The sequence below is a fragment of the Micromys minutus genome (assembly GCF_963924665.1).
Source record: "Micromys minutus genome assembly, chromosome: 27".
NCBI classification, from domain to species: domain Eukaryota; kingdom Metazoa; phylum Chordata; class Mammalia; order Rodentia; family Muridae; genus Micromys; species Micromys minutus.
In genome coordinates, this window is record NC_137962.1 from 19,654,407 (window position 1) to 19,676,416 (window position 22,010).

Below are 22,010 nucleotides of genomic sequence, written 5' to 3' on the forward strand. Positions count from 1 at the left end.
ACATCCAGCCTTTCTTCCTCCCTGCCCTGACATTCCCCTACACTGTGGCATTAAGCATTGCCAAGTCCAAGGGCTTTTCTTCCCTCTGATTCCCAACAAGTCCATTCTCTGCTGCATATGCAGCTGGAACCATGGGTTCATCCATGTGTGCTCTTTGGATAGTGGTTTAATACCTAGGAGCTCTGGTCATTTGGTATTGTTGTTCTTAAAGGGCTGCAAACCCCTTCAGCACCTTTAATTCTTTCTCTAACTCCTCTATTAAGGACCCCATTGTCAGTTCTATGGTTAAGGTGAGCATTTGTTATCCTTTGGCAGAGCCTCTCAGGAGACAGCTTTGTCAGGCACCTGTCAGCATGCACTTGTTGGAATCAGCAATATTGTATTGATTTGGTGACTGTACACAGGATGGATCCCCAAATGGGGCAGTCTCTGGATGGACGTTCTTTCAGTCTCTGCTCCAAGCTTTGTCTTCAGATTCCTCCTGAGAATATTTTTGTTTCCCCATCTAAGAAGTACTGAAGCATCTACACTTTGTTCCTCCTTTTCCTTGAGCTTCATGTGGTCTGTGAATTGTATCTTCGGTGTTCTGAGCTTTTGGGCTAATCATTTATCACTGAGTTCAAACCACTGGTGTATTTCTGTGATTGGGTTACCTCACTCAAGATGATATTTTCTAGATCCATCCATTTACTTAAGAATTTCATGAACTCATTTTTAATAGCTGAGTAGTACTCCATTTTGCAAATATACCACATTTTATGTGTCCCTTCTTCTGTTGAAGAACATCTGGGTCCTTTACAGCTCTTATTATAAATAAGGCTTCTATGAACTTAGTGGAGCATGTGTCCTTGTTGTATGTTGGAGCATATTTTGGGTATAGGCCCAGGAGTGGTATAGTTGGGTCCTCAGGTGTCCAATTATCTGAGGAACTGCCAGACTGATTTTCAGAGCAGTTGTACCAGCTTGAAATCCCACCAACAATGGAGGAGTGTTCCACTTTCTCCACATCCTTGCCAGCATCTGCTGTCACCTGAGTTTTTGATCTTAGCCATTTTGACTGGTGTTAGGTGGAATCTCGGGGTTGTTTTGAATTGCATTTCCCTGATGACTAGGAATGATGAACATTTCTTTAGGTGCTTTTCAACCATTAGCTATTCCTCAGTTGAGAATTCTTTGTTCAGTTTTGTACCCCATTTTAAAATAGGACTATTTGATTCTCTGGAGTCTAACTTCTTGAGTCTTTGTATATATTGGATATTAACCCTCTACTGGATGTAGGATAAGCAAAGGTATTTTTCCGTTCTGTTTGTTGCCATTTTGTCCTATTGACAGTGTTCTTTGCCATACAAAAGCTTTGCAGTTTTATGATGTCCCATTTGTTGATTCTTCATCTTGAAGCATAAGCCGTTGGTGTTCAGTTCAGGAATTTTGAACACAGTGCCCAAGTGTTCAAGACTCTTCCCACTTTCCCTTCTATTAGTTTGAATGTGTCTGGTTTTATGTGGAGGTCCTTGATCCACTTGGACTTGAGTTTTTTACAAGGAGAAAAGTATGGATCGATGTGCATTGTTCTGTTTGCTGACAGCCAGTTGGAATATCACCATTTGTTGAACAGCTATCTTTTTCCCCCCTGGATGGTTTTAGCTCCTTTCTCAAAGGTCAAGTGAACATATGTGTATGGGTTAATTTCTGGATGTTCAATTCTATTCCAATGATCTACCTTCCTGTCTCTGTACTAGTACCATACAGTTTTATGACTACTGCTCTGTAATACAGTTTGAGGTCAGGGATGGTGATTCCCAGAAGTTCTTTTATGGTTGAGAATAGTTTTCGCCAACCTGTGTTTTGCTGTTGTTGATGCTATCATTCCAAATGAATTTGCAAGTTGATCTTTCTAACTCTATGATGAATTGAATTAGAATTTTGCTGTGGATTTCATGGACATTTGTACTATGTTTATCTGGCCAATCCATGGGCAAAGGAGACCATCCCATCCTCTGAGATCTTCCTCAATTTCTTTCTTCAGACTTGAAGTTCTTGTCATGCAGATCTTTCACTTGCCTGTTTGTTTCACTTATAAAATATCACCAAGATATTTTACATTATTTGGAACTATTGTGAAGGGTGTCATTTTTCTAATTCTTTCTTAGCCTGTTTATCCTTTGAGCAGAGGCAGGCTACTACTAATTTTTGAGTGAATTTGATATCCACTCAATATCTTTGCTGAAGTTGTTTATCAGCTCTAGGAGTTCTCTGGTAGAATGTTTGGGGTCACTTAAGTATGCTGTCATATCATCTGCAAATAGTGACATTTTGACTTCTTCCTCTCCAATTTGTATCACTGCAAACTCCCTTTGTTGTCTAATTGCTCTGGCTAGGACTTCAAATACTGTATTGAATAGGTAGAGGAGGGGCATCTTTGTCTAGTCCCTTATTTTAGTAGGATTGCTTCAAGTTTCTCGAATTTAGTTTGATATTGGCTATTGGTTTGCTGTATATTGCTTTTACTATGTTTAGGCAAGGGCCTTGGATTCCTGCTCTCTTTAAGACTTTTAACATAAAGCACTGTTGATTTTTTAAATGCTTTCTCAGCATTTATTGAGATGATCATGTTTTTTTTTCCCCCTTTGAGTTTGTTTATATAGTGGATTACATTAATGGATTTTCGTATATTGAACCATCTCTGCATTCCTGGGATGAAGCCTACTTGATTGTGATGGATCATCATTTTGATGTGTTCTCGGATTGGGGTTTCAAGAATTTTAACGAGTACTGCTGTATTGATATTCATAAGAAAGTTGGTCTGAAGTTTTCTTTCTTTGTTGGGTTTTTGTGTGGTTTAGGTATGAGGGTAAATGTAGCTTCATAGAAGGAATTGGGTAGTGTTCCTTTTGTTTCTATTTTATGGAAGTGTTTGGGGAGTATTGGTAGTAGGTTTTTGTCAGGAGCCAACAAAAATTATGAAATTTCCTTAGCCTGAGTAATGCCAATTTACGTAGATCTAGGCCTAGGTTTCTATTTCCCACGATAGAGGCCTTTTCCAAGAATCAGGTGATCTTACTGTGGTCAGGTAGCTAGCTGAATAGAACAGTTACCCAGGCAACAGATCCTGCTTGGCAGAACATTCTGTGCACCTGGGTAGTCCCTGTCCTCATGTAATTCTCCTTGGTTCTCATTAAAAGAAATGGTTTTGGTGCATAATAAATAAGAGCTCTATCAAAACTTCAGATTTGCTCTCTGTCTTTGTGTCTCCTGTCCCCATCTGCCAGTTCCCTCCTCAGATCTACTTTGAACACCCTACAAGCAGGGGAAGATCTTCTCTGCAGGTCTCATAGAATTCTGTACTAAACCCATCTGGTCCTGGGCTTTTTTTTTTTCTTGATTGGGAGGCTATTGATGACTACTTCTATTACTTTAGAAGTTATGGGACTGTTTAGACGGTTTATCTGACCCTGGTTTAACTTTGGTACCTGGTATCTGTCTAGAACGTTGTCCCTTTCATCAAGATTTTCCAGTTTTGTTGAGTATAGGCTTTTTTGCCTGGAGATAACCTGGTACCAGAGAATTCTGTACCCAGATTCTTCTGTAAGAAAACCAATCTCACAGGGACAATGTCACATCAGGAGAGACCCTCACCCTTGCTCAAATTCCTGGCCCAAGAGGAACCTGCCCGGAGCTGTCAGGATACAGGAACCAAAGGGCAGTCTGGGACAGGATCCTTCCAGTTTCTGTCTGCATCCTGTGCTGACCCTGTGCCGCAACTATCTCTACCAAGACATTGCAGGGAGAGAACTGGTTCATCAGTAGTGCTGACACACAGGCTTACTTGCAGGGAGTAATTAGCGAGACCAGCTAACACCAGAGATAAACAGATGTTAAGGGACAAGTCCACGAACCTAAGCAACAGAAACCAAGATCACATGGTATCATCAGAACCCAGTTCCCCCACTACAGTTAGTCCTGGTTATCCCAACACACTGGAAAAGCAAAATTGTGATTTAAAATCATAACTTATGATGGAGTTAGAGGAATTTAGGAAGGTCATAGACAACTTCTTAAAGAAATATAGGACAACACAGAAGCCATTAAAGTGGGAACACAAAATATATGAAAAAAAACTTTTTGAGAATTACAGGAAAACACGAGCAAATGGGTGAAGGAATTGAACAAAATCATCCAGGATCTAAAAATGGAAATAGAAACAATAAAAAAATCACAAATGGAGACAACCTTAGAGATAGAAAACCTAGAAAAGAGATTAGGAGACATAGATGCAAGCATCACAAACAGAATACAAGAGATGGAAGAGAGAATCTCAGGGTCAGAAGATAACATAGAAAACATTAACAAGATGGTGAAAGAAAAACGTAAGATGAAAAAGCTCCTAACCCAAAACACATAGGAAATCCAGGACCCAATGAGAAGATCAAACCTGAGGATAATTGGTATAGAAGAGGGCAAAAATTCCCAACATAAAGGGCCAGTAAATATCTTCAACAAAAACACAGAAGAAAACTTCCCTAACCTAAAGCAAGATATGCCCATAAACATACAAGAAACCTACAGAACTCCAAATAGATTGGGCCAGAAAAGAAATTTTTCATGTCACATAATAGTCAAAACAGGAAATACACAAAACAAAGAAGGACTATTAAAAGCAGTAAGGAAAACAGGTCGAATAACATACAAAGGCAGAATAACACCATATTTCTCAACAAAGACTATGAAAGCTAGAAGATCCTGGGCAGATGTCATACAGATCCTAAGAGAACACAAATGCCAGCTCAGGCTACTATACCCAGCAAAACTCTCAGTTGACATAAATGGAGAACACATAATACTACATGACAAAAACAAATTTGCACAATATATTTGCACAAATCCATCCTGACAAAGGATAATAGATGGAAAACTCCAACACGAGGAGGGAAAACAAATGCTAGATAAAGTAACAAAGTAATCTTCTTTCAACTAACCCAAAAGAAGACAGCCTCACAAATATAATTCCACCTCTAACAACAAAAATAATAGGAAACAACAAGCACTGGCCCCTAATATCTCTCAATATCAATGGACTCAATGCCCCAATAAAAAGACATAGACTAACAGTCTCGATACATAAGGAAGACACAACATTTGCTGCATAAAGGAAATCATCTCAGTGGCACAGACAGACACTACCTCAGAATAAAAGGCTGGAAAACAAATTTCCAATCAAATGGTCTCAAGAAACAAGCCAGAACAGCCATTCTAATTTCGAATAAAACTAACTTCCAACTAAAAGATATCAAAAAAGATAAGGAAGGATACTTCATACTCCTCAGAGGTTAAATTCACCAAGGTAAAATCTCAATTCTGAATGTCTATGTTCCAAATGCAAGAGCACTGACATTCATAAAAGAAACCTTACTAAAGCTCAAAGCACACATTGGACCTCACACAATAATAGTGCGAGACTTCAACACCCCACTCTCATCAATGGACAGATTATGGAAACAGAAACTAAACAAAGACACAGTGAAACTAACACAAGTTGTGGACCAATGGATATAAAAGATATCTATAGAACATTTCATCCTATAACAAAAAAATATACACCTTCTTCTCAGTACCTCATGGTACTTTCTCAGAAACTGACCATATAATGGTTCACAAAACAGGTCTCAACAGATACAAGACGACTGAAATAATCTCATGCATCCTATCAGATCACCATGGACGAAGTCTGGTCTTCAGTAACAGCAAAAACTACAGAAAGCCCACATACACATGGAAGCTGAACAGTGCTCTACTCAATGATAACTTGGTCAAGGAAGAAATATACAAAGAAATTAAAGACCTTTTAAAATGTAATGAAAATGCAACATACCAAAACTTAGCTTATAAGACACAATGAAAGCAATGCTAAGAGGAAAACTCATAGTTCTGAGTGCCTTCAGAAGGAAACTGGAGAGAGCACACACTAGCAGCTTGACCGCACACATAAAACTCTAGCACAAAAAGAAGCAAATGCACCCAAGAGGAGTAGATGGCAGGAAGTAACTAAGGGTTGGAATCAACAAAGTAGAAACAAACAAACAAGCAAAAACCATACAAAGAATCAACAAAACCAGGAGTTGATTCTTTCAGAAAATCAATGAGATAGATAAACTCTTAGCCAGACTACACTGAGGGCACAGATTCGGTAACAAAATAACAAAATTTGAAAGGGAAAGGGAGGCACAAAAAGACAGACAATGAGGATATTTGAAAAATCAGATCCTTGAACAATTCTTTTAAAGATAAGTGACTATATGTGTGAGTACATTAAGATATAAGGTCAGCCCTATGTATATAAAAAGCAGCCTAACTTTAGAAGTAATATTGAGTTACATAGGGAGGTGTGACATGTGCTCTGATCTCTTTCCAAACACTATTAGGTTGTTGAGGAAATTGAATGGAAACAGGAAGGAAAGGCCGGCTGTGAGCTGCTTGTTTTAAAACAGTCACACGGGTGTGGGACACGTGTGGATGAGTTTTCCTTCTCTTGGAAATGGGAAGTAAAATAAAGCAGTTTATATTTCATATTCCTAACCACTACAGGTCAGCTACGGTCTTTCTCTTGAATGTCAGTAGATCTTTAGAATCCCCAGGGGAGAGAAAAGCAGGCAGGTTGGGAGCAGGCTGTCAGCACATTCAACAGGACATGCAAAAACCTTTGTAGATTTGGAAATTTACTCTGAGATATGGTGAGTGAGGAAATGTTTTCCTAATCTAGTCAAAACGAGGCAGGAGAGGAGCATTTTCCCTGATTAAAGGCAGCCAAAATTGCAACCTGAGTATTTCAAAATGTTTTCAAGTTATCGAGGTGTGACCTCACTGTCTGTAAAGACCTGCCCTACGCACTTGGCAACCACACATTTAGGACCAGGCCCAGCCAATCTATGCCCATATAAGCCACTGTCCGGAGGAAAAAAAAACTTGTCTCCTCAGCACTGAACGTCCTCTCTCCACTTCTCACCCTCTGCCTCTCATCTCACAGAACCATGTCTACCAGAGCCACCATCAAGAGTCAAACCATCCGCCGTGGCTACAGTGCCAGCTCAGCCAGAGTGCCTGGGCTCAACCGCTCTGGCTTCAGCAGTGCGTCTGTGTGCCACTCCCGGGGCAGCGGGGGATCAGGTGCAGTGTGTGGAGGAGCTGGCTTTGGCAGCAGGAGCCTCTATGGTATGGGGAGCTCCAAGAGGATCTCCACTGGATGGGGAAGTTGTGGCATTGGAGGAGGCTATGGCAGCCGATTTGGCTTCCCCGTGTGCCCACCTGGTGGCATTCAAGAGGTCACCGTTAACCAGAGCCTCCTCACCCCCCTGAACCTGCAAATCGACCCCACCATCCAACGTGTCAGGACTGAGGAGAGGGAACAGATCAAGACCCTCAACAACAAGTTTGCCTCCTTCATCGACAAGGTGAGACATGGTTCTTCCTAGAGCAGCCTGAGAGTCTGCAGTGCATGCTGAACAGAGGTGGAGGGAAAGGCTTCAGGCTTGGCTCAGATGTTGCCTTTGTTTCTACTTCATCCTCTGTCCTAGGTTTGTGCTGCTCTTCAGTTAGACTGGCATCGGGAAATGTGGGTCAGAGTTGCTCTCCTCCAGAGGAAGCCCCATTGAGTGTCTAATCACAATGGCCGAGATGACCAAAATTCTCACATAACAGTGGTCTGTACTGAGATGAAAATCTGTATCTATATAAAGCACAGTTCTTAACCATGCCAACCTCACGAATTACCAGCACATTCAAACAACATGTTGCTAGGCTGCCAGTGAAGTATGTTATGCCATCGTGTTAGCTTGATACTGCAGTGTCTTTCTCATACCAAGGACAAGGTTCTCATTACACTGAATGGGTTTAGGCAGACAGGGTGAGAGGGCACACACACTAGAGAAGGGGTAACACAGAAGAATGAAACTCACACTTTTGTGCCTCTCAATCGCCCATCCAGGTGCGGTTCCTGGAACAGCAGAACAAGGTCCTGGACACCAAGTGGGCCCTGCTACAGGAGCAGGGCACCAAGACTGTGAGGCAGAACCTGGAGCCTATGTTTGAGAAATATATCATCAACCTCCACAGACAGCTGGACAGCATCCTCGGAGAGAGGGGTCGCCTGAACTCAGAGTGGAGGAGCGTTCAGGACATAGTTGAGGACTATAAGATCAAGTGAGTTAAAAAGAAGTATCCAAACTCCTAAGTTTATGAAAGTGAAGCCCAGATTATGTATTTTATAAATTAAGAGAAGGGCTCCTTGATTTAAAAAGGCTTAGTAACAGAGATGAAAAGAACAACTTATTGGGGAGAGGGAAAACCTAGAATCAAGGAGGATTATGGACAGAAAAAGTATGAATCATTTTATTTAAAAAAAATCACCTTCCAGTCAGATGTGGTTATGTCATAGAAATGGCATCTGAATCAGATGCAGCCAGTGATGCTGTGGACTCCTTGCTCCAATATTGTGTGCCCTTCCTCTTGTAGATATGAAGATGAAATCAACAAGCGCACAGCAGCAGAGAATGAGTTCGTTACCCTGAAGAAGGTGAGCTGACTAATCCTAGGGATGGGCTTCTCTGCTGGAAGACAGAAATGGCCTTGCTGACCTGGACCATTCCAGAGGAATGATTGTCATGGAAACAGAGGTGAATTGGTCTGGGGAAGAGAGTTAACCTGATTCCATGTTGTCCATGGTTTCTACAGGATGTAGATGCTGCCTACGTGAAAAAGATTGAACTGCAAGCCAAGGCAGACAGTCTGGCAGATGAGATCAACTTCCTGAGAGCTCTCTATGAAGCAGTAAGGCCCAAATTCTTTATCCTCTCTCTCATTCACACGCACATTATTTTCTCCTCTAGAAATTGATAGGAATCTCTATGATCCTCATAGATAGAGATGACATGATACTTTCTATTCTGCAGGAACTGTCTCAGATGCAAACTCACATCCAAGACACGTCTGTGGTCCTCTCCATGGACAACAACCGCAGCCTGGATCTGGACAGCATCATCGCTGAGGTCAAGGCTCAGTATGAGGACATTGCCAAGAGAAGTCGGGCTGAGGCTGAGTCTTGGTACCAGAGTAAAGTGAGTATTTGGGTGAAGGCTGGTAAGGATTTGTGGGACCCAGATTGAAAGAAATGGCTCTCTGCTTTCTGCATTGGAGGCCCACTAAATGAAATTGGGGTGTTCTCACAGCAAATTCAAAGGATACTGTTGCTATGCAATGAAGTTTTCTTCTTAAAAAATACTATTGGCAGATACAAAGTTTCCAAAACTGGTCTCTATGCTCTCTCTGCTTGAGCTGTTCTCTGAACACCTGTCCTCATGAGACACTGGAGACATTTTCACTTCCCAAGGGAACTATGTGGTCTCCTATAGGTTCTCTTGGTGAAAAGCCAACACCTCAGTGATAGTCCTTGCTACTTAGAGGTGGATTTGCTTCTGCGTGTGGAACTCACATCAAGGTTCTCTCTTCCATTGACCTTCAGTATGAGGAGCTGCAGGTCACAGCCGGCAGACATGGGGACGACCTGCGCAACACCAAGCAGGAGATCTCTGAGATCAACCGCATGATCCAGAGACTGAGAGCTGAGATCAAAAATGCTAAGGAGCAGGTATGGTAGACAGAGAAATGCTTGGACAGTGTTTCCTGTCCTCTAACTCTTACTCACCAGAAACCAAGATGTAGTGCTCAGCCTCTCCAGAGAAGAACACTCCAACCTGTGTTTTATTGCTCTCTCTGCCCAGTGTGCCAACCTGCAAGCTGCCATTGCTGAGGCTGAGCAGCGTGGGGAGATGGCCCTGAAGGATGCCATGGGAAAGCTGGACACTTTGGAAGATTCCCTGCAGAAGACCAAGCAGGACAAGGCCGGGATGCAGAAGGACCACCAGAAGCTCATGAATGTCAAGGTGGCCCTGGATGTGGAGATTACCACCTACAGGATGCTGCTGGAAGGAGAGGAGTGGAGGTGAGTAACTGTATTCCCCAAACCCTTAGGACACCTCCATGGTGCCAGCACTGAGGCCAATATGAGGGAGAACTGGCTGTGGCCACAACAGTTCTTTCAATAATCTCCTTGCTGTGCTGGAGAGATTGTTCAGTGTTTAAGGGCACTGATTGCTCTTCCAGAGATACTGAGTTCATTCATTTTTCCTGTGTGTCTGAAATCAGCTACAGTGTACTCCAGTAATCGAACCAATAAATATATATTTAAAGAGGAACTCTCTCCAGGAGATCCTGTGAACAGTCACAGGATTGAGGGTTCCCATTGGGAGTGAGGTGATGTCTGCCCAGTTCTTACTCCTGCTTTTTCCTCCTAGGTTCAATGGTGAAGGCACTGGACCAGTCAACATCTGTAAGTATTCTGCCTGCCAGCCCCCATTCCTGCCCTTGGGACTGGCTCAGCTGGTCACCGAGTGCTCACCATGTCTGTGGTGTCCTTTTCCTCCCTCACAGCTGTGGTGCAGTCCACCGTGTCCAGCGGCTATGGCAGCGCAGGTGGTGCCAGCAGCAGCCTGGGCCTGGGAGGAGGCAGCAGCTACTCCTATGGCAGTAGCCATGGCCTTGGAGGTGGCTTCAGTGCTGGCAGTGGCAGAGGCATCAGCGGTGGCTTCAGCTCCTCTGGTGGCAGCTCTTCCACCATCAAATCCACTTCCAGCTCTTCCAACAGGAAGAGCTACAGGCACTGAAGTCCAACCAAAAGTACTTTTCCCTGATCCCTGTTGCCTCAAATGAGGAGTCCTGTGCTTAGAGCCCTGTTCTCTGAGGCTCCTCCTCACTTGCCTTTTAGCTCTACTCTCTGTTTGAGGCACGTGAAGCTGGGTCTTCTCGCTCTTCCTACTATTCCCTTGGGTCCCCATTGCTCCCGGTTTGATAGCCATGCTCTGAGCCCACATCATAATTCACTTACATTTGGTGCTTCATGTGGTATTTGGGTTTCCAGGCTTCTGCCTCCCTACCTCTATCTCTGAGGCTGCCTGTGACAGGCTGAGTCTGCCTCCTTCATTTGGAAACCTCTGTCTGGTTCCTCCTCAAGATATAGCAGATCCCTTTTAGTTTCCAATAGGCTGAAAAACCCCATCTTTCGACATCCTAAACTTCCCTGTCAGTAACTGTGACCACACATTCACTGCTCCTGTGATGTCTTCTCTGCCTTTTTTCTTTCTTGCCATTGCTAAATAAAGCAGGTTTATGACATAATGACCTTTTTAATGTTTTTTTTAAAATAGCAAATTTGTTCAAGTAGAAAATCTGCAGGTCCTTTTAAGGTATTATTGCTGTGCCCTGTTCCAGCTTTCTATTTCCTCATCTGTTAGTATATTGTAATTTAAATTTCTGGTTATGATACTATATACACATCAAAGGAAAATCTACCAAAACTACATTGTAATTCCTAACATATGCCCCAAACACAAAGACACCCATGTTAGAAAATTAAAAAAAAAAAAAACTCTTGCAACTTAGGTCACACATTGACCCTCACAGAGTGACAGTGGGAGACTTTATTGCCTGCCTCTCAAAAACAAACAGACCATCCAGACAAAAACTAAAGAGAGACATGCTGGACCTGACTGATACTTTAAACCAAATGAACCTAACAAACATATACAGAAGAGAAAATAATATAATTTTCTAAACACTTCACACAACATGCTCCAAAATTGTCCACATATTGCACACAAAGGAAAACATTTTGAAATAATAGAAAACTTACAATGTCATTGGATTCTAAATAAGTCACTACTGAATAAAAAATTTTAAGAAAGAAATTTAAAACTTTCTAGAACAGAATAAAAAAGAGTACACAATATACCTAAATTTAGGGCACACAAGGAAGCAAGTTTATAAAACAGATGCTTATATAATAAAATTGGAGAGATCTCATAACAACACATCTCAACACTCTAGAACAGAAAGAAAAACATCACACCACAAAAAAAATATATGGCAGGAAATATAATTCAGGGCTGAAATCAATAAAATAGAAAGAAACAATACAAAAAGATCAGTAATATAAAGAGTTGGTTCTTTAAAAAAATGACAACAATAAACAAATTCTATTGACATTAACTAAAAGTCCAAGTGTGAATATCCAAATCAAAAAACTGAACATGGAAAGACTGAGATGATAAGAGAAAAGTCACCATGAAAACACTGAGAATCCAAGGAAATATTAAAAACCTGTAATCAACCAAATTGGAAAAACTAAAACCAATGAATAATTTTCTCAATGCATACCACTGACTGAAGTTAACATCTGATAGCCACTGAAGTCAACATATGACCCCTAGTAAAAGAAAGGTTGTAATTACAGTCTTCGACCAAAAGAAAGGCCAAGCCTGATTTGCTTTGATCAGAATTTTACCATATATTCAAAGAAGACTTAATGTCAATACTCCTCAAATTATTCCACAAAACAGCAACAGTAGGAACACTGTCTGATGCATTTACAAGGCCATTATAAGCCTGATACCAAAATCCCATAAAAACTCAACAAAAGGAATCAGAGTCTAATTTCACTTATGAATATAGACACAAAAATTGTTAATGAAAATCTTAAAAACCAAATCCAATAACACAACAAAAATATCACTCATCATGATCAAGCAGGTTTTATTACAGACATGCAGGTATGGTTCATCCTGTGTGAATTGATAGATATAATCTACCATATAAACAAATTGAAAGATAAAATGACATAATCATCTCATTAGGGGCAGAAATGAAAAACCTTGGCAAAATATAACATCCTTCAAGATAAAATCCCTAGATATATTATGAATACAAGGAACATACCTTAACACAATAAATGGACGTTTACATTAAGCTCTTAGCCAACATCAACTTAAATGTGTAGAACCTTAGACCAATTCCTCTACAGTTAGGAACAAAACAAGGTTGCCTGCTCTCTTCAAACCTGTTCAGTATCAAACTTGAAGTCTTAGCTAGAGCAACAAGGCAACTGATGCAGGGAAATGGGACGTAAGTTGGAAAGGCAGATATCCATGTATCTTAATCTGTAGGTGGTATGGCAGTATCCACAAATAACTCTGAAAAGTACCCTTGAAAGTGCCTACAGCTTGTAGACACTTTTAGCAAGTAGTGGGATACAAGATAAACTCACAAAAATCAGTACCTTTTCTATACAGAACTAATGAACTGTGAAAGAAATGATAGAAACAACACCTTTCATAATAACCCCAAATAATATAAAATATTTGGGGTAACCCTAACAAAACAAGAGAAAGACGTGTGTTTGTGTGTTAAAAACTTTAATATGTTGAAGAAATTAAAGAAGGTATCAGAAGATGGGAAGAGCTCCCATGCTCATGGACCAGAAGCATTCATATAGCAAACATGGTTATAGTACCAAAAGCACTCTACAGATTTATAATAACCAATATCAAAATCCCAACACAATTATTCACAAATCTGGAAAGGACAATTTTCAATTTCAACTGGAAAGATACAGAGAGAGAGAGAGAGAGAGAGAGAGAGAGAGAGAGAGAGAGAGAGAGATGCTGGAGGGATCACCATCCTTGACCTCAAATTGTACTATAGAGCTATTAGGTTGTTTATTTTTTAATAACAACTATGTTTGTGCATAGCATTGGCAAACAGATATATTTGATCAATGGAATTTGAATTGGAGGTATAGACTTAAATCTACACTCCTACAGAACTGTTTTTTTTTTTTTTTTCTTTTTATAAAGAAGGCAGAAATACACACTTGGGGGGTCATCTTCAACAAATGGCTCTGGTCAAACTGGATGTCTGTATGTTCAATAATCCAGAGAGGTACATAAATTTTTTTATAAGAAAATGTGGAGAATAGTCACCATAATGTGATAGAGAGATGGGAAAACAGAAAAACAGAGCAGGATGTGTACTGTGGAGAGGAATGGAACTAGAGACAGGACAGTGGAGAGGAATGGGCAGATGCAACTAACTTATGATTACACTAATACCCATGTCCCAGCTCAAGGTCCTACTGCAGCTGCATATTTTGTTTGTGGTCTATATTGTCACCAGAAACAATATGGAAAGACATGATCCATGTTACTGCTGACTATGAAGAACAAGTAAGCTACCTATGCTGTGATATACATGACTACAGATGCATAGCTGAGAAAAAGAGACATGGAAGGCTTGTGTGACAATCTCTACCCCACAACCCCACCCCCAAAATTACCAGAAAGCCACTAATTAGAACTCTTAAACCCATAAGAAGTGTGATAAGGATGCTGAAGTTAGCTCCCCACAATTAATGGCTTCTGGGGATGACTAGTGAAATGACTCAACTTTATTTCAATAGCAGACAACTCACAGTCAGACCATGCTCTAGTGAATATATAGATAACACAAATTGGACTTCTTTTTATTAATTTCTTTCTTTTTTTATTTTTAATTTTTTGGGGGAAGGGTCACAAGGGTAGGTATGGAAATGGAAGGACTGGGAAATGAGTGTGATCAGGGTGTGTGATGTGAAATTCACAAATATTCAATAAAAATATTCTGATAAAGAAAGAATATAACAAATGGGGTACACATCTAAAAAGAGGATCCTCAAAAGATGAAACTCAACGGCGAAAAAACACTTAGAGAAGTGTTGAACACCCTGGATCATCAGAAAATTTTAAGTCAAAACTACTTTGATATTTAATTTTACATCTCTCAGAATGACTGAGAAAACAAGGTAAGATAGTTATGGACAGACGTGGGGGAACTGGAAGGGGGGAATAAGTTTGGAGGAGAATGGAAGAGGTAGACAAGGGAGGAGCTATGAGGAGAAACACCTAAATGTAACACATTTGTGGGGAAGCATGGAGAATCGATAGAGTAGAAGCTTCATATATATATATGTATATATATATATATATATATATATATACATATATATATATATATATAATATGGTTTAAGTAAAGTAAAAAAATAATGGGGAAGACAGAGCACCCACTGGACATCTTGTCACCAAAGAGGGCTTCCAGAGTCAGGATTGGGCAACATCTACTTAAGTATGTGTCCAAAGAGTTCACATGGGAATCCCCAAACAACCCAGCCTGTTGCCAAACCTATAAGTTACTCTACACAAAATGATAGCGAGGCCCTATTGTTGAAAACAACACCTACACAAGTCGTTGAACATGGAGAAATCCAGCTGGTACCTACACAGAGAGCTGTCACCCCTACATGTTTGTGTCTTCTGTATAGGCAAGTACTTTGCATTCTTCCAAAGGAGAAATGTAAACAGCAAACCAGAAACAAACCCTTTGATCGACAAAGGTGTACTACCTGCAAGATATGCTTGTGCAATATAAAAGCACAATGTAGTAAGAGCAAGCAATATCTGATTTGATGTAAGGCCTACTTCACAAGATGGAATCCATCTCCAACACTACTTGGGTAACCAAGAACTTGAGACTAGATAGCCTAAGAGACCTAGGGTAATGCCCCTAACTACTGTCCTACTAGAATAACATAGTAATAAAATGACTACTAATGCTTTCTGTATCATGTATAGTTTAGTGTCATGCATAGTTATCAACAGAGAAGCTAGTGGGGTCAAATACAGAGAACCAAAGCTAATTAATTAATTAATTAATTAATTAATTAATTAATTAATATATAGAGAGGGAGAGACCTTGCAACCTCAGTGCAAAGCAAAATGTCTCCATTAGATCCTTCCCCTAGGGGTTCAGGTAACCCTGTGTAAAAATGTGTCCTTTGGGTATATATTCTGGCTTTTAATTTAGTGCTTTTATGGGATTGCTGAGTGTGTAAATGAATGCATTTCTCAAGCTGTATCTGTTTCTTGTGCTTTTTCTTTTTTACCCTTCTGTTTCTTTTTTCCTATTCAGATATGTTAATTTTTCTTTATTGTATTGTCCCTTATTTTATCATTATCCCTCAGATATCTGTTTGTTTTCTAATGAGAGACAGAAAGGGGATGGATCTAGATGGGAGGGAAAGTGGGAATGAACATTGAGGAATAGAGGGAGGAAAAACCTTTATCAGAATATTTTATGTGGGATAAAGAATCTATGTTCAATGAAAGAAAAAATTCTCTGCACATCTTAATTTATATCACTTATGAGATAATCCCCATGACAGATTTGCCTGGTCTATAGCTTGACCCCTCAAAGATTCCTTTAACAGAGCTTTCACAGAGTTTTATACTAGACCAAACCTTAATTCTTGAAAGCACAAAAAATTATTTATGAGATCAGAAGAACTCAGGACAGAGAATAAAACAAAAGAATCTAACAGATTACAGGTAAGGAGCAAACTTATTAAAATATAGGTTGGAGGTAGTGATATGAAGGCTGACTGAGCAACCCTGGAGTGAGCAGGATAAATGCGCCTTAAGGGAAAAGAACGGCACTGTGATCACTGCCTTGACACGACTGGTTTCTATGGAGATGTGACTATCAACAGGGGAGGGGGGGACGGACAGACGGATGGACGGATGGACAGACAGAGACAGAACTAGAAAGAAAGCAGTTAGAAACTGGTTCATGTAAGTTTGGAGGTTGAATGTCATTGATCCCAAGGCAAATGAAAACAACAAACATATTACTCTGTCATTCTTCTCGGTATACAGTATGAGGAGCCGCAGATCGTGGTGGACGGACATAGGGACAATGTGACTGCGTGACCAGAGGCCACGATTTCAGATTGATGATGTTAAGAAGAAGGTATGAACATGGGTAGGTCGTTAGTTGTTGATTGGTTGCTGTTGCTTGTTGTTGGCGGTGGTTTATTAAGTAGTTGTGTGCAAAGAAGAAACAAGAACAAAATTAATTAATTAATTAAATATAATGATGGTGAAAATCAAACTTCCTCCAAGGAATTTGACACCCCCTAGTCAGCAGGAAGTAGTCTAATGATTACATTACCTGTTTTGTTTCTATCTTTTTTTTTCTCCTACCCAATTTGTAAAGCTAAAAGGGTGGAAAAAGAAAGAAGCATGGGGGGGGAGCAGAACCCATAAAGTAGCAAACACTGGCTATGAGTGGCACCCAGATAAGGGGGTAGACACAATGGGAAATCTGATTTCAATGGCATAGAGAAAATGGCAGAGGATGAATGAATAAATTTTTTTAAAGATGACAGCAAAAATGTATTATAATACTACTACTGGGATAACTCCCACTTTGCTCCCTGAAGGGAATTCTCTCTCTCTCTTTTTTTTTCTTATTCTTTGTCCTATATTCTGTTTCAAAAAAAAATGTTGGGAAAATAGCTGAGCAGTTAAAATATGTGGGTAAAAATGGAGGTGCCTGAGGGGGGGATATATTTTTTTCATGTGTGTGTGTGTTTGTGCGTGCACGTGTGCATGTCTGTGAAATGAAAGGGGGTTACTCTCCTCTCTCATTTATGAATGTGTTCCAGATTTGGCCATGCTACTGGGAAAATTGCAGGTGGAATTCTTGGGAGGCAAGGAGTGCCAGAGAGGGGAACGAAAGGGCTCAGTCCTGTTAATAGAACAAGAGAGTGTGAGCTTCCCAAAGGAGGAAGGAGGGAAAGAAAACTGTGATGTAAGAGTGGGAGGAGGGGTAGCCCGGGTTGTTCTGGTAAATATTTTAAAAAGCAGAAACAATTCCTGCGTGTTAGCCTTCTTCCCTCCACACCCCACTGCTTGGGACCTAGGGGGTCCACAAGCTGCCCCAACATGGTACCCCAGCATGCCTCTTTCACTCACATTCCCTTGGAAGGGTTGTTACCACATCCCAATTCCACTGTGGGCTTGATTTGCCCTGCCACCACATGTCCTATAGAAACAATAGATCTAAGGCATTTTCAAGAGGCCATAATTTCATATGGGATGCACTCACGTTATATGAAACAAATTCTAACTAACTGAACTACTCAAAATGGAAGTATTCTCCAGGACTAGAAGGGATTGTTGACATCTATGCTAGAGGCTGGCCCACAGTCGCAGTGATTAACACAATGCAGGGAAGAAGCTGAGCATTTTGAACAGTGAGTGTAGAGAAGCATCAGCTGCTGGCTGAAGGGTGGCACTGTGATACACAATAACGTGTTTGTCCTTCCTGGTCTGCTCCCCTGCCGGTAACAGCATGATGCCCTAAGCCTGGGAGAAGAAGTGAGGTGGGAACTGCCAGCTGAGACCTCAGGCAGCGAATGAGCCTGGCTAGAACAGGGCAGGCTTCAGTGAGACAGCAAATTTAACTGGGGGATGTAGGGGGACAAAGGCTATTTAAACCTTTGTGGGGATCAGAAGGGTTATGAATTGAGTATACATCATTGGATATGGCCAGGGTGCTGGGGATGTCTCATTTACATGAGGAGGAATTTACAGGTGCTGCTGGACATGACCTTATGAGGAGAAAGGAAGCTTAACCTAGCCACCTGCTAGGTGACCTCCTCAAGTGAGGCAAAAGTGGGGGCACAAGATTACCTGCCCTGGGATTTGCAGGTCCAGTGTGTGGGAGAGAAAGTGGTACTACTTATGCCAATCTCAGGATGACCATACTCTACCTCTGCTGGTTTTCTCCTCCTTTATCTTCTTCCTCCTTCTCCCATGTTACTTCAAACCCACCTATATCTAATACCCCCAGTAATTGGCTATAGCCATTTTTATTTAACCAGTAGTTTTGAATCAAGGAACAAGGTATACAACAAAGGCTGGTAAACATGAGAAGTCACTCATGGGCCTAGACCTTCTGGTATAGAATTTAGTGTTATAATGCATAGCAATAGACCAAACCTCAACAAAAATATTACAGTTGGAAGATGGCTTAATGAGTAAAATAAATCCCCAGAACCTATACACATACACACATTTTCACACACATATACTGTCATGCACACAGATATATACATATAAACTCACATTCACACACACTCATACATATGTACGCACGTGTATACTAACATACTTTCTCACATACATACACACACATACATACTTTCCCTCATACACATATATATACACTCTCTTACACATATAGATACATATATATACGCACATATACATATACCTGCACATACACATTTACACATACACAGAACACTTACATACATACACATATACTCACACAATCTCTCACAGACACTCATGCACACACACACATGCACACATACACTCATGTTGTGGGTTTGGTCTAATGTTGCTTGTATTATATTAATTTCAATCCCCAAAATTGTACGAGTGTCCACACATCCACACATAAGACACTGAGGGAACTCTGTCCCCAGTTGGTGTGTGTGTGTGTGTGTGTGTGTGTGTGTGTGTGTGTGTGTGTGTGTAGTTGTATCTAATTAATGCTACTCAATTGATCCCAGAGGCAGTGGTGGCATTCTTCACTACCCACACCAATGTCCTAGGCCCCTGAATGAAAGACACATATACACAGCTTTTACATTTTGATATGCCTTAAACAATTCAATGGCTGGGCCACTTCCTAACCTCCATGTGGCTAATCCACCCACTCTGATAATCCTGAGTTACTACTTAATAAATTCCACATTTCATCTTTGCTGCCCTAGGCCAATTCCCTTGGCTCCTGCATGATGACCATGAATCTGTCCCACATCTCTCAAGAGTCTTGGTTCTCCTTCTCCCAACATGGCAAATCTCTCTCCTCTTCCTTCCTTGGCCCTTGCCTGGGAATCCTCAAAGTCCTCCCTCTGTCTCTCTGCCCAACCATTGACTGCTGACAACTTTATTTACCAATCAACCTTGTTCCTTGATTCAAAACTATTGGTTAAATAAAAATGGCTAAGGCCAATTACTGGAGGGATTTGATATAGGTGGGTTTGGAGTAACCTGGGAGAAGGGGGAAGAAGAAAAGGGAGGAGGAAGATGGCATGAGGAGGATTTAGGCATGAGCACATAGCCAGGAGAAACAGTGAGTATCTGGGGTATACCAGTGGGAGATACCCAGGTCATCAGTTAAAAGAGCAGATTAGGGGTGACACACCAGTAATTGTCAAAGCCAAATAAAATAACCATACTTTGGGTCTTATTTATTAGTAAGCTAGTCATGGATAAGCTTAAAGTGGCTCTACTACAGATTTCTATGTTATTCATAGAGTTTCTTCATGGCCAAAAACTTGCTTGACCACCAGATCTTCAAGAGCAACCAGGTGCACACACCTCAGGTTAGAATCCTGTTTTGAAGATGTTTCCTTGGTTCTGTGAATAAAGAATGAATGAATGCATGGAACATAATTGTCACAACTGGGAAAACCTAGAGATATTCTGCAGATAAAATTACAACCTATAGAGCCAAGCACAAAAGCTCAGATGCTCAGTTACAGAGGCTCAAAGGCAAAGAGAGAATATGATTCCCTCCTTTTATTTCCTTCACTCCTGTGGACTCAAACAGTCTAAGTTTGTGTTTTGCTCAGGATGCATGAGTCCAGTCCCCAAGAAGTAAAAGGTTTTTGATGAAACAGCAGACTAAGAGGAAGCTCAGGACATCCTGAGGTAGACACTCGGGCTGCTTCCTACTAAGTCTGTAGTAGTTGCTATTCTCACAAGTGACATTTGTCTCCCTAGCATTCAGGCTGTGCAGGCAGACAGGGAGGGGTGACCATAGCTGGATAATGAAGATGGAAAACTGATTGCTTTTTCCTCACCCTCCTGACACAGCCCTGGCAGCTTAGGACAAAGAACCAATGAGCTGTTTCTCCAGCCAGTAGGGTCCCCCTGCTGGTTCCCAGTCTGACAAGTTTTCAAGGTCTGATCAGGACACCTTTCCTTAAAGTCTATGGGCCCACCAGCCTCTTTGTCTTTTTTCTTTTTTTAAATGGATTAACCCTAAATTAGGAGAGGAAGGTGCTTCAAAGACTCTTAAAATCTCTCACCTTTGAAGAGAAACTAGACCAGACTTGAAGCATTGTGAGTGTATGAGTGAGTGTGTGTGTGTGTATGTGTGTGTGAATGTGTATATGTGTGTATGTATGTGTGAATGTGTGTATGTGTGTGTGTGTGTATGTGTGTATGTGTGTATATATGTGTGTATATATGTGGGTATGTGTGTGTATGTGTGTGTATGTGTATATGTGTGTGTATGTGTGTATATGTGTGTATGTGTGTGTGAATGTGTGTATGTGTGTGTATGTGTGTATATATGTGTGTATGTGTATGTATGTGTGTATGTGTGTGTATGTGTATATGTGTGTGTATGTGTGTATGTGTGTGTGTGTGTGTGTGTGTGTGTGTTTGTAGGTGTAGGTGTTTCCTCACCCAGAATCAAGCCCTTTTTTTACTGGGCTAATTGCCTCTGCTACGTCTGAGATATCCCCTTCTGCTACTGGTAGCATTTAAGATTTTTCCTACTTTTTGTTCTTTAGTCAGCAGAGAAAACTTATCTAGTCCATGAGATTTAGATTTATTTTACATGATTGGTTATTTATATAAAGTAATTCTAGCTCCTGGCATATAGGTATCCTCCTGTGTTTATTCCTAACCATCCTCTACCTCACCAAAATGGGAACCACCCCCCTTATGCGAGCACCACCTCACTTTCTTCCCCAATTTCAGATGTGAGGTGGGATGCTCTAAGCCCACACACCCCACATATGATTCTATATCCATGAGAAATAGTGCAAAGGAAAATTATTCACAAAGAACATGTGTAGATATCCATGTTTTTACATATGTAGATACAGATTAAATTAAAATCTTAGCATAAGTCACAATATAAAGTGTTGTAAAGTAGAAATATGAGTCTCTGTGTTGAAACATTTGATAACTTTTATAAAATGTATGCAAACCTTAAATGTTGGAAGCCAGTAAGACATGAAGAAATAGGATAGCCATGTACCGGCTAAGAAATGCAATCAAACCTATGAAAGCAGTAGCCTCAAGTATTTTTATCATCTACATATGCCAACATGGACAAAGGAGACGGAATCCGGGCTCTACAACCACCTTTAGGAAACAGACACAGAGGAAGCAATGGACAACACATGCCATTTGAGCCAATGACATCCTAACAACACAGCTAGAT

At 40.8% G+C, this 22,010-nt stretch overlaps 1 protein-coding gene across 2 annotated transcripts in view; it reads left to right on the top strand.

The window, feature by feature from the left end:
* Positions 1–7,025: 7,025 nt before the first annotated feature.
* The window catches only part of LOC308438243 (keratin, type II cytoskeletal 75), a gene marked incomplete at both ends in the record, with an annotated part of 39,385 nt that continues 24,400 nt past the window's right edge, over positions 7,026–22,010 (top strand). The window contains 9 exons of one of the 2 annotated variants that reach the window (XM_080939582.1): positions 7,026–7,445; positions 7,979–8,193; positions 8,506–8,566; positions 8,725–8,820; positions 8,943–9,107; positions 9,512–9,637; positions 9,771–9,991; positions 10,344–10,378; positions 10,480–10,712. In XM_080939582.1, coding sequence (XP_080795708.1) covers positions 7,026–7,445; positions 7,979–8,193; positions 8,506–8,566; positions 8,725–8,820; positions 8,943–9,107; positions 9,512–9,637; positions 9,771–9,991; positions 10,344–10,378; positions 10,480–10,712 — 1,572 coding nt within the window. Of the gene's footprint in view, positions 7,446–7,978; positions 8,194–8,505; positions 8,567–8,724; positions 8,821–8,942; positions 9,108–9,511; positions 9,638–9,770; positions 9,992–10,343; positions 10,379–10,479; positions 10,713–22,010 lie in introns of those variants that run through there. The other variant, XM_080939580.1, reaches the window with a different exon arrangement.